General features: G+C 39.7%; 1 protein-coding gene across 1 annotated transcript in view; it reads left to right on the top strand.

The window, feature by feature from the left end:
- Window positions 1–13,794, top strand: part of CUBN (cubilin) — a 253,967-nt gene that overhangs the window by 188,930 nt on the left and 51,243 nt on the right. The window contains exons 50-54 of the mRNA XM_049777740.1: window positions 176–382; window positions 2,317–2,466; window positions 5,234–5,355; window positions 6,063–6,288; window positions 7,884–8,071. Coding sequence (XP_049633697.1) covers window positions 176–382; window positions 2,317–2,466; window positions 5,234–5,355; window positions 6,063–6,288; window positions 7,884–8,071 — 893 coding nt within the window. The remainder of the gene's footprint in view (window positions 1–175; window positions 383–2,316; window positions 2,467–5,233; window positions 5,356–6,062; window positions 6,289–7,883; window positions 8,072–13,794) is intronic.

Raw genomic sequence — 13,794 nt, 5'->3', positions numbered from 1 at the left:
ACCATAACTTGCTTACCTAAACCATTGCTCGACCCAGTCTTGATGTCATCTTGATCAATCAACATGATAAAAACTTCCCTGCTAGTTCTCTGGTAATTGTTCTATACTGCTTGTGTTGTGTTTTTGGTGATGACAGATAACTTACTATTTTCTCTGTTGCTTTTTGTTTTCACAGTGTGTGGTGGGTCTCTGACAAGTTCCCCGGAAGGAAACTTTACCTCTCCTGGCTATAATGGAGTCAGTAATTACTCCAGAAATCTGAACTGTGAATGGACGCTCAGCAACCCAAATCGGGGAAACTCGTCCATTTACATCCACTTTGAGACTTTTAACCTAGAGAGCCATCAAGACTGTCACTTTGATTTTCTCGAGTTCCGAGTGGGTGAGTTCAATCAAGGAAACACTTGCTTTTATCTACATTAGTCGTCTTATGCAGAGACTGCCTGCAATGAAGGGAGTCTATAATGGCTGTGTTATATGCATAAAAGATCCTAAGAAATGTTTCTCATACAGAGTTATAATTCTGTGTGTGCCAAGCTGAGGATAATAATATACCCTGTGAACAGTGAGATGTGTCAGTGTTTGCAAACAGATGCTGTGTCTTAATGGATGTGAGTCTTACCTGTGAAGAGATTCCATTTTGTCCCTTCATGAGTCCAGTTGGCCCCTTGTACTGTCATAGACCAACTCCAAACTCCTCTTTCTGATGCTGAATCATAATCTGGTCAGAATCTCTTGGTGGGATCTTGGGCCTTCAGGATTCACAAAGTGGCTGTGGAATCCTCTTTAGGTCTGAGGAGTCTAGACAAGGCTTTACAAGGTACTTAAGGAAGAAGCAGGTGGGAGCTATTTGAAGGATTATTCTCAAAGTAATCACAGTTGTCTTTGATGTCAACAGAAATGAACTGGGATGTATTTGGTAAAACATAATTCCTTTAGGAATTAGAAAGTAATATGACTCTCATAGAAGACAGATCTATTCAAGCTATTTCATTTAGGGGAGCATAAACTACTCATTCAATTTCTTCCACCATCGTAGTGACAGACTTCTCCTGATCTAAAAGAAAAATAATAGGAATAGAGTATTTTGTTGTAGTGTTTCCTACAGTTCGAGGTTCTCATTCTTGCCACATCACAGAATATAAAGAAAAAAAAACTAAAAGCAACAGGAATGAACAGAATCAGTGAGGTGGCTGTGTTCTGAAGTCTCCATAGAAACTGACACCAACTTTGAGAACATAAAGGATGGACTTCAAGACCAGAAATAGACCATGTCTATGGTCACAGATAAGCAGACTTAGCAGGAGAATAGCCTGGGCTTGCTGAGACATTGTAGCTAAGAAGGTTTATGTAGAAGTTGTCGCTGGAGAATTGTTCTCTGTATGGATAAACCTTATTCACTGTCTCCACTGGTTGAAACGTAAAGAACCAGGTACAGCTGTTAGAGATCAAATGTACAGTTCAATGGAACCACTCTATTTCTTCATTTGAAAGATAAAGTGCTTTACTTGACTGACTCATAATATCAGTGGTCAATAACAGAAGGCAGACAATATGTATTCAGGAGCTGCTCTGTAAAGGTAAAGCAAACACTGTGAAAAATAATCTTCAGAAGAAAAAAAAACAGATCCAGGGTGGGGGATTATGCCTCAAGTGGCAAAGCATGTCCTAACATGTGGGATGATGCTGTGAGTTTATTCTCAGTGATGCATGATCTCTCTCATTGGTCCACCTCCCCAGTGACTGATTATTCTGTCCATTTGCATAGTTACAAGCAATGAAGACATCTTATAAATGTTGACCTTTAAAATGTTCACTTTCATGTTAACATATTTTATGATTATTGGTATATGTTACCCTGAGAAAAAGTCACATCCAAACATGTTTTTAACTAGTTGTATCTTTATTTAAATATGCAATATAACTATGGAAGCACCAATTGTTGTTCTTTCCAAGAAAGAGGTCCAAACTTTACAAATCATAGCCCAGTGTGTAGGGCATTTTCCTTGCACTAGGCTAATCCAAGTTCCATCTCTGGTATTCTATATAGTCCTCCAAGCCTGCCAAGAGTAATTTCTGAGTGCAGAGCTAGGAGTAACCCCTGAGCACCACCCGGTGTGGCCACCCCAAACAATAAATAAACAAACAGATAAAAAGCATAGTTATGGGGGGAAGGTGGTGGTTGAAGAGGAAGGAACTTTATGAAGTGTATGCTCCTAAATCAGGATTTAAGTGTGTTTTTTGTTAAGCATGCCTTTCTATTGAATTTGTTAACTCGAATTTTGTTGAATAACTTGGGCCTATTATTTTGTACAGATAATGCTGAAGGGCCTCTGATATGGAAACTTTGTGGACCCTCAAGCCCAGAAATCCCATTGGTGATTCCATACCCTCAGGTGTGGATCCATTTCGTCACCAATGAGCAGGTAGAACATATTGGATTCCATGCAGGGTATTTCTTCACAGGTAAGATCTGATTCACTGCATGTTCAAACTCTAAATAAAATACTAGTTTTTTAAACCATCTTTTTCACAGAGATCTCACTTTTAAAAAAAAAGGTTTATTCCTAGGTGGATATTCATTTTGTTGCTAAAGTCAATGAGACTCTAATTACATTTTCTAATTGGTTGTTGCAGACAACTAGGACTGCTATACAAAAATTCTATATATTGATCTTTAGTCTGGAGAACTTTATTCTGTTTATCTTTGCCTTTCTGAGTGAGCAAGCATATTGTCTGTTTATGATTTTTAAAAACCTATTTTTCCTTATTTCCTTAATGAAAACAATCATCATAGCATTGAATGGGAAGGCTTGTTTCTTTCTGTTTTAGTGCCACACTCAGCAGTGCTTTGGATTTTCTTTTGGCTCTGTGCTCAGGGATCTCTCCTGGTGGGGATTCGAGGACCATATGTAGTGTTAGGGATCAAACTCAGGTATGACTCACGCAAGGCAAGTGCCCTATTTACTATATATTTCCCTGGACTCAATGTCTTGTTTATATGTGAATGCTTGTGACATTTTACTGTTCAAATGTTTTGTTTACTCTTAAGTTTTCAAGAAATCCTCTCTATCAGATTAACAAAATATATATTCAGTTCTCAGTGAAAAAGGTTAGAGAGTGAGTACAATGGATAAGGCACTTGATCTGCCCAGCATTGATCCCAATATCCCATTTTGTCTCCTGAACACTACAAAAAGTGATTTCTCAGTGCTGAGTACTGCCAGGTGTAACCCAAAGGCCCAAAAATGTTTCAGTGAAATAACTTATGTTTCTGTTTCTGGATTTGGGGGCATTTTTATTATTATGAATGGGTATAAATTTTGTTAAATGACTTTCTGTTTCTATGAAGCTGACTATTTTCCTTCTCCTTGAACATGTTAATGTGACAAATTATATTAAAATATTTTTATTGCTTTGGGGGCCAAAGAGAGAGTATAGCTGGGTAGAGCACTTGCCTTCCATGTAGCTGACCCCAGTTCAATCTCGGCCAACCTATTTGGTCCCCCAATCCTATTAGCAGTGATTCCTGAATGCAAAGCCAGAAGTGACCCCTGAACATCACCAGGTGCGCTTCCCATCCAAAAAAATATATATATATATTTAAAAAAATATATATTTTTTTAAGTAATCTTCTCTTTTCTAGGATAAAAACCTACTTGGCCTATTTGGTTTTGAAGTCCCTACCTTCCTTGCTAACTTTTAGTTGGGCTTCCATGTGAGATTTAGTTCATGTTTGGAAATTCAGCCCAGAGACATACAACACTAATTCTCACTGCTTCACTGAACTGGCAAAGTGCTTTTCTAGCTCATTCTTACCAACATGGCAACCTACTTAGTCCCCAATATCATATACAAGTCTTGTTTTAGCCCTTCTTTTCATAGAGTCCAAGGTCATGGTCCTTTCCTTCCTACTCATCAAACCCTCAGATCTTAACTCCCAGGTGGCTCACTTCTTGATTTTATAAGCTTTCAGAATGACGCACTATCAGTCTGGGATCAACCCTTGAAATATGAGGCCACTTATTGTTGAGAGAGCTGGGAGATTTATTTCTTTTCCGTTGACTTTCCTTATGAATTAAAACATGTTTTGGTTATAGTTTTGTTTCACATTTCTTAGCGTTCTATCTAAGTGGTTATTTGAAGGAAGGAATAAAATTATCTGACTCATTCACCCATCCTCTCCGCTGATTTATCTTGATTAAATAGAAAGAAACGCATCAGGCTTCAGGAAGCAGCATTTGCGTTGAACAGAAGACCATGCTCTGCCTTAGAAATGAATTTGTTTTTCAACTTGCTGTGCTAATGAACAATTGCTGAGCACAGACATATGTGCTTATTACTTAACAACAGATAATTTAGTTATGGTACAGATTGTATTCCTTGACTTAATGTTTATTTTCACTGGCCTACTTTGGATTATTTTTCAAGAAAGGGAATGTTCTCCACTTTTATCCCCTCCACATTTACTGTCAGTTACATCCATATTTCATTCTTCTTCATTGAAAATCCATATTAGGGCCCGGAGAGATAGCACAGCGGTGTTTGCCTTGCAAGCAGCCGATCCAGGACCAAAGGTGGTTGGTTCAAATCCCGGTGTCCCATATGGTCCCCCGTGCCTGCCAGGAGCTATTTCTGAGCAGACAGCCAGGAGTAACCCCTGAGCAACGCTGGGTGTGGCCCAAAAAAAACCAAAAAAAAAAAAAAAAAAAAAAAGAAAATCCATATTAGCTTCTTTTCCCCCTTTGTACTAAACTTGAACCTGTCATTGCCAGGTGTTTCTGCTTAATTAACACACTATGGGCTTCATCTGTTATCTACAACCCATTTAACTTTGTTTGTATTCAGTTTCATGTCTTTCTTCATTGTAATTTTTTTTTTGGGGGGGAGGCTACTCCCGGTAACACTCAGGAGTTACTCCTGGCTATGCACTCAGAAATTGTTCCTGGCTTGGGGAACCATATGGATGCTGGGGTTTGAACCTTGGTTGGTCCTGGGTCAGTCAAGTGCAAGGCAAATGCCCTACCACTGCGCCATCACTCCAGCCCATCTTCATTGTAATTTTTACTTCTAAATGGTTGTCTGTAGTATGGTCATTAGTATATATTTTAATTGTGCTAAAGAGGATATTATATATGTATAAATATACAGTAGGATAACTGTGAATACTACATTTTTTGTCAAAGTTCCTTTTCTTTTCTGTCATTTCAATGTTAATACATTGTCATTTCAGACTGTGGTGGGATCCAGCTAGGAGAGAGTGGAGTGATCACGAGTCCCAACTACCCAGCTGCTTATAGCAGTCTGACCCACTGTTCTTGGCTCTTGGAAGCCCCTCAGGGCCATACGATTACTGTGAGTTCAGATGAATGTGTAAAAACACTCCTAACTACTAGAATACTGGTGACACAGATTGTATGGAAAAGTTCTTAGAATAAGCAAATGTTCAGAATATGCATTGACCCTGCAAGCGAAACTTTCTTTCCCATAAATTCTCTCCTTAGACTACATATGTTGGGCATCTTTAATTTACATTTATCTGAAATATTATATGAAGAGAAGTATCCCATCCCACCCCACCAGGAGATGTGTTCTCACATGCTCAAGATTAATTGCCCTCATAGCCTAAGGGAGTTAGGAGATCCCACTGAGAATACCAGTTCTCAGAGAAAGCTCTCCTTTCAGTCACAGTGAGGTGATTATGGACATCAAAACCTAAAAAGAAAAATAAGAGTGTGCTAAGGAGGTGGATGGAGAGAGGGAGAGAGCCAGGGACCATAGAACAACACATATTTATGTTATGTTTGAAGTTGGAACATAGAATGTCAGAAATTGCTCTCATCAGCTTTGTAGATCACAATAAGTAAATCAAGAAATAGATGAAAGAAAGCTCCCCTCTCTTAATTTCCAAGAGGAACTTCAAGAAAAAAAAGGCAAGGATCCACGGGAGAAATAAATAAGAGATAAATAAAACATAATTAAATAATTATAAAATGAAATGTCTCATCAGGACCATATTAGCTCATCTCCAAGTGTCTCACTGTCTCTTTCCTTTCTTCTAGCTCACTTTTAGTGAATTTGACATTGAATCCCATGTAACCTGTGCTTGGGACTCCGTGACTATCAGGAATGGGGGATCCCCTAGTTCCCCCATAATAGGACAGTTCTGTGGAAATTCAAACCCCAGGACAGTCCAGTCTGGCTCCAACCAGCTAGTGGTGATTTTTAATTCAGATCATTCCGTGCAAAATGGTGGATTTCGTGCAACATGGAACACACAAACTCTAGGTAAGACATGGTCTGCAAGTGCTCTTTTTTCCTTACTATAGTTTTAACAATTGTTATCAGATCCAAAAGTTTTTTTGTCAGCCTATCAGGAAGCTATAGAATCAACATGGATTTTTCTCCATTTTGAAAGGGTAGAAATGGAAGACAAATGGTTTAATTATTGGCTCCAGTCAAATGGCTGATCAGCAGAAGAAGGGCTTAAATAAGGAAAGTAGAGTAGAGCCCAGAAACTTTGAGTACTGCAGACTACTTATGTGAGCATATCCATAGAATCATAAGTAAATGAAAAAAAAATGTGTTGGACTCATAAGTAGTTTAAAATATTTGGGTCTTTGGGATAGAATGATGGATGCTGAATGGTGAGCTGAAGGTAAGACAACACATAGTTGGTATCCAAAGGAGCCCCGGCTGATTTATTGCTCCCTGTGTAATGAGGAGATATGGAATAATTTTAAGCTTCAAGGTATTGACGTAAAATTTATGATTTTCTAAATCTTACTTCTAAATCTTACTTCTAGTAAGGCATTGCTTATAATATGAGGTAAAGGATTCTAGATTTGATTTCCAAAGGAAATCTCTTGTGGATGTTAAGCATGAGTTTCAGAGAAAGTTGGAAAATACGACCCTTGCATCAGATCCTTTTGTTAGGATTTCTTTAGAGATTTTGTGCTCTCTCTTACTCACTTTTTCTCACACACACATATGCACATGCACATAATTGTAGGACCCTGTGGTGGTGGGAATCAAAGTGGGTTTGGCCACAACATATAAGGTATGCACTTAACTTCTGTACTTTTTCCTCAGTCCTAAAGTCACTGATTTCCTGAAGGTTTCAAAGCAAAGGCTGTAGGGAACATTTCTTCATTTTTCTTCCTTTGCTTTTTTTTTGTTACTTTATTTTTTCCATGTTCTCATAAGCACATATATTAATAATAGAAAATCTATTTCTCCCCTTTAATCCACATAATTTATTCTCTGGCATCAATGCTTTCATATGAAAGAATCAGGTTACTTAATGGATGGGTTTGCTATTCTTAAAATAGTTTTCTCTAGTTCTGTGTGTCAGAATAAAATTATAAACATAATTTTCTATGTGATAGCTTATACATGATTAGTAATAAAACATAAAACATAGAACATGAAGCTTCCAGATCACAAAGACTATTAACCCAAAAAGATAAAAAAAAAAAAAGAACATTAGAACAGAATAATGATTTACCTTGGGGCCAAGGATCAATGGTGTCAGGTGTGTTTCTTGAAAATATGACCATGGGAGCCTAACATTTTGGGGCATTCTAGTGTCTCAGCCCTGAAGGCCCTGAGTGCCACTGGGTGTGGCCCCAAAACAAATAACCAAAAATAATAATAATTAAAAAGTAAACATTCAGTGTCTCTGGAAGTAGGAAAAGAAAAGTAAGGTTTTCTGCTGGGGTTTCCTGAAGGAAGAGAGAAGAAGGCTTAGCTGCGAGGTCCATGGAGGTTCATGCTCAGAAGACAGTGCCTAAAAACCTTACATTTAAAACTGTGTCTTCTCTGAAAATATTTCTTTATAAATCACTCGTGCCAAAATGGTGCCTTTTCCTCAATGTTTTCAGGTTGTGGAGGGACCCTTCACATGAACAACGGCACCATCAGGTCCCCTCACTGGCCTCAGAACTTCCCCGAAAACAGCAGATGCTCCTGGACTGTCATTACTCATGAGAGCCGACACCTGGAAATCAGCTTCCACCCCAACTTCCGAATCCCCAGCTCTGACAGCCAGTGTCAGAACAGCTTTGTGAAGGTCAGCACCCAATTTAGGCCAGCTCCGGCTTCATGGGCATAACTATTTGGTGTCACGACAACAACAACAACAACAATAACAAAACGGGACAGGCGTGATAGTACAGCGGGTAGGGCGTTTGCTTTGCATATGGGAGACCCAGGTTTGATCCCCAGTTTCCCATACGGTCTGCCGAGCCTGCCAGGAATGATTTCTGAGCAGAGAGCCAGAGGTAACCCTTGAGCACTGGCGGGTGTGGCCCAATCAAAGATAATAATTGGGGCCAGAGAGATAGCATGGAGGTATGGAGGTAAGGCATTTGCCTTTCATGCAGAAGGTCAGTGGTTCGAATCTCGGCATCCCATATAGTACCCTGAGCCTGCCAGGAGTGATTTCTGAGCATAGAGCCAGGAGTAACCCCTGAGTGCTGCTGGTGTGACCCCAAAACTAATAATAATAATAATAATAATAATAATAATAATAATAATAATAAAGAAAAATTTGGTGTCTCTGGAAGTGGGAAAGGACAAGTGAGACTTCCTACTAGGGTTTCCTGAAAAAAGACAGGAGAAGGCTCAGCTAGGAGTCCAGGGTCTGCTCATGGGCAAAACCCTTCAGGGGGACAATAGCACTGCTGCTTCCATTATTATCAAAAAAGGTTGCTTTCTTCCCTGGCAATTAGAGAGACAACTGCGCTGTTTCCTTCTGTTCTTTCTCTTTGTCTCTCTCTGGCTCTGGCTCTCTTTGTGTCACTGTCTATCTATCTCTTTCCTTTTTGTTCTCTAAGATCCTTAAGGACAAAATGAGCAAAAGCATATGTCAGACTTTCCTCCTTTTCATTCTATGTCTCTGTGTCTCTCCTTTTTGTTTTCTTAAGATCCTCAATAACAAAATGAGAAAATGAGTGGAAGTGACATGCTAGACTGTTTCCTCCTTTTCATTCTTTCTGTCTCTGTCTCTCCTTTTTGTTTCCCTAAGATCCACAAGGACAAAATGAATGAAAAACACACCAGACTATTTTCTTCCCTCTACCTCTCTTCCTTTTTCTCCATTCCCCTCCCTTCCCTTCCACTCTATCTCCCCCTCCCCTTATCTTCTCCCCCTCCAGGATAAATGAATGAAAGGCATACAACAAGCAAAAGACCCGGTTAGATGGAGAAGCTACAACCCCTGCTGTAGAAGCGCTAAGTCTCTCTGCTCATCTGAGGGAGAACAATGGCATAACTTGCTTTGTGTCACAGAAATGCTGAAAGGGGGGCAGAGTGATAGCACAGTGGTAAGGCATTTGCCTTGCACGAGGCTAACCCAGGACGGACCTGGGATTGATGCCCAGCATCCCATATGGTCCCCCCAACCAGGAGCGATTCCTGACCTATGTGGTCAGGAGTAACTCCTGAGTCATCAGGTGTGGCCCAAAAAAACAAAAAACAAGAAAACAAAAAAAAAAAAAGAGAGAAAAGAAAATGCTGGAAGGATAGATAGATAGATAGAAATTTTGGTAGTACCCGCCTTCACTGTGGGCCTTAATCGCTTACAGGCTAAGCAGAACTTGAATATCATAGAAAAAGATCATGGTGGGTAATGGGTCATGTGTTTTCTGTAAGGTCATGGCACTGTGCATGAGGCACTGACTTATGCATATGATAACTCTCATCCGGGCTCTTGCATTATATATTTATGGTCTTGTTTCTTTTTTTTTTTTTTTTTTTTTTGGTTTTTGGGTCACACCCAGCGGTGCTCAGGGGTTACTCCTGGCTGTCTGCTCAGAAATAGCTCCTGGCAGGCACGGGGGATCATGTGGGACACTGGGATTCGAACCAATCACCTTTGGTCCTGGATCGGCTGCTTGCAAGGCAAATGCCGCTGTGCTATCTCTCCGGGCCCGGTCTTGTTTCTTGTTGGTCCATGCTCAGTGATGCTTAGGGGACTAGTCCCATCTCAGTATTAGGGGAGATGTCATGCTGCAGAGGGATCCTGGGCCTTTCCCACAACATGTGCCCAGTCCTCTGGTCTCTCTCTGTCCAGTCCTCATCTTCTGTCTTACCCCTCTAAGAGGCTGTACCTCTGGAGTCAAGAACATAGCCTTAGGTTCATATTAGTCTAGACACCTCTCATAGCTCCTCCACTGACTGCCAACATGATCCTCTGTGAATTAATTAAACACGGAGACTTGAAATTACCCAACCATAAACTTTAGTATGAGTATTTTCAGCAGCAGGGGAAATATGATATAAAAATGGAAATAGTGCTGAGTACTTGGAACATAAAACCACCTAATGAGTAGAAGTGGCTTTATTGTCAATGTTTTTATTATTTTACGTCGACTCCCAAATTGTTTTATATCTAATTGATCCATGCTTACTATTTGAATAAAAATTCCATATTTTTAGAAAAATGTGCATAGAGCAGCACATTGAATATCAACTTTTTCAAACTGCTTTTTTCCTTTTTTGTCTTTTATTTTGGGGGGTATAGTTGGTGATGCCTGAGTGTTATTCTAGGCACAGTGCTCAGGAGTTGGTCTCAGCAGTGCCCAGGAAACCATGTAGTCTGGGCTTAGAACCCAGAGTCCACAAAATAGAACATGCATTCAGCCCTCTGAGCTATATATGTAGCCCCTCTAGGCACTTTTTTTGGTGAAATAATGTTCTCTCTCTGTCTCTTTGTCTCTCTCTCTGTCTCTTTCTCTCTAGCTGCCAAATGGAAATTTTCCATTCATGCCATTTAATTGGGGTCCCTCAGATATAAGGGAAAGTCAACAGCACTGGAAAATGGGATCACAGGGGCCCTACCCCAACATAGTTAATTGTAGTAGCATCATTTCCCTCTGAATCCTATCTTTAGACTTCTAAGATTTCGATTGTGCCAAGAAGAGGTGAAAGGGTGATTAGACCTTGCAAGAGGGATCAGCTCTTTGAAATAATTCAGCTTTTAAAAAAAATTAACTCAGCCTGGGGCCAGAGCAATAGCACAGTGGCAGGGCATTTGCCTTGCATGTGGCTATCCAGGACAGACCTAGGTTCGATTCCCAGCATTCCATATGATCTTCTGAGCCAGGAGCAATTTCTAAGCACAGAGTAAGGAGTAACCCCTGAGCATCATTGGGTGTGTCTCAAAACAAACAAACAAACAAACAAACAAAAAAAGGTTAGAAAAAAGTGTGTTGTGTACGTGTGTGTGTGTGTGTGTGTGTGTGTGTGTGATGACAGTGAATTGTGTATGATTATAAAAGGGTCACTCTTGGTCTTCTGGTGTTGGACCATTCTGTGAAGATATACTGGTGGCATAGGACACATTCCAAACCTATAAAAGACATGTGAACACAATGCCATGAAATAACATTATTGGTAAGTAGCATTAGTATCCACCATGGGTTAGGACCTTGCACTTCAGTTTTTCAAAATGTCAGTGTTGGCTAGTCCTTGGGGATATATCCAAGGGTTTTTCTATATCATAAGTTACAACTGCATGTGTATTTATAGTTATTTTAATAGACACTTACTTTGTTAAGTTAATTGAATGCTAAAATATCATGTCTGGCCAGGCTGAATAATATAAAACCTAGGACAAAGATTTTGACCTGATGACCATTTCATAACATTTTATAGACCCAATATAATGTCAATGGGCCCTGGGTCACACAGCCCATGAAATGACTTTTTGGCTGAGTAGTTAGCTATAAATATTTAACGTTCTTCACCATCGTTATCATTATAACACTTATCTTCTGGAGCCAAGAGACATTCCATCCATAATTGATTACTCAGGAAAGTTTAAGCTCTTGTACATCATTGAAATTCTTTATTAGAAAACTCAATATTCTTGGGTCCAGAAAATAGTTCAAGTGGTTGAGCACAAGTTTAGCATATGCAAGGCCCAGACTTGCATGTCCAACCTGAGAACTACGGGGTATATTCCCAGTGGCACTGTAACATCAAGTGTGGCCCTATTAAAAATAATTTTAAATTTTTGTTATTTGTTTTTGTTTGGGGGTCATACATGGTGATGCTCAGAGGTTGCTACTGGCTCTGCACTCAAAAATGACTTCTGGCAGACTTGGAGGATCATAGGGATGCTGGGAATCAAACCTACTTCAGCCACATGCAAGACAAATGCCCTACTCTCTGTGCTATCACTCTGAATCTATAATTTTATATTCTCTGAAAATTTTATCACTTGGGCTTTTGAAAAATATTTGTAAAAATAATAAATATAGACAATAATATCACAGTAAGTCATGTTTATAATTTTACAAATTAGAAAAAATATATAATGGGGGAAAGAGGGGTATACAGTTTCTTCCTGATGTTTTAATTCATTTTAGATATTAGTCAAAATTCTGTGCTGCTGTTCTCAATAGCTCCCAAGATTAACTCCCATATATAATAGATTACAAAAAAATTGACTTCAGTAAGAAGAGTAATAGCTGAATCCACCGTGTTGGAAAGCCAGTTGATAGGATGTGACTTTGAAAGAGTTGAGAAATTATACTATTGAACTATTTCACACCTCTTTCTATGGACTGATTTGCTAGTGGAAATGTTTTTAATGGCTTGATATTTTATGCCTTTGCTTGAGAAATGTTCCTGAAAGTGATGGGTTTATAATGAATAATTTGTGTAATTTGCTAAGAAGAAATGTTGAAGTCTGGTAAGATAAATCCAAACCTAATTACCCTATTAATTCTTCTTGAATCAAATAATCATGTCGTGCAGGTAGGGGGAGTATCCTGTCTTTTCTAAGATATTTCACAATGTTTCTAGATATTGCCACACTGCCTAACCCTATACACCAAAAAAAGTTCCAGAGATAGCCAATGGGAGGTGGTGGTAGTGAACATAGTTCCAGTTGAGATCTACTAAATCAGGTGGATCTTGCCTGATAAATATGTGCAATGATCTTCCCCCATAATTTATATTCATTCTCAAGTATAGCCCTTTTCTTGTGGGACTCAGCATTTTAAATGCCAGATCTTTGACCTCAATCACTGCGAAACTCTATTAGTTGATTTCCCAGCATTCTTTTGGCCTGGTTTTTCTCCACATTGGAGTTTCCCTCAAACCAAGACTTGTCAAGGCTCTGACCTCTGAGTCCTCACTATTTTTAGGCCCATGACCCTAGTTTTTGGCAGGCCATGTCCTTGAGGAACATATCTTCCTCGGTGATCTCTAAACTCTAAGTTGGCATGCTAGCCACACCCCTTCCGGCCAGCAAGACCTGACCTCTGAGCTAGCCACGCCCCTATTGGCGGCAGGGTCTCTTCCTCTGAGTTAGTCATGCCCTTTCTGGTCGGTGGGGGTCTCTGTCCTCTGAGTTAGCTATGCCTCTTCCTCCTGGTGGGCTGTTCAAGCATACTTACCACTTCTCAAATCAGAGGGCAGTCCTGCTAGAAGAGGACTTTGCCACTGAATTTGTGACCTTCTGGAACTTTAGTGCCTTCTCACAGGCTGGAATGGTGCAGCTTGACTGGGGCTTTTGCTACTGAGGTTGCAGTCGTTGTTCAGCAGCTATTCTATGAATGGATTCATCAATGACACCTTTTAAAGTGTCAAACCAATGACAAGCTGCCCATGTCTCTTTGTTGCTGCCTACTTTTTAGTGGGTAGCAGAGAGTGACTGGAATTCCTCACCAGCATTGTTCTCTGTGACTTATTCCAATACAAGCTAATTACATTTATACTTGGAACTAATGTCCACTTTTCTGACATGCCCCCCATATATTGATAGCTTTGGGCTAGGTAAAT

The sequence above is a fragment of the Suncus etruscus genome, chromosome 7 (genome assembly GCF_024139225.1).
Source record: "Suncus etruscus isolate mSunEtr1 chromosome 7, mSunEtr1.pri.cur, whole genome shotgun sequence".
Classification (NCBI taxonomy): Eukaryota; Metazoa; Chordata; class Mammalia; order Eulipotyphla; family Soricidae; genus Suncus; species Suncus etruscus.
This window is presented reverse-complemented; position numbering and strand designations above follow the sequence as displayed.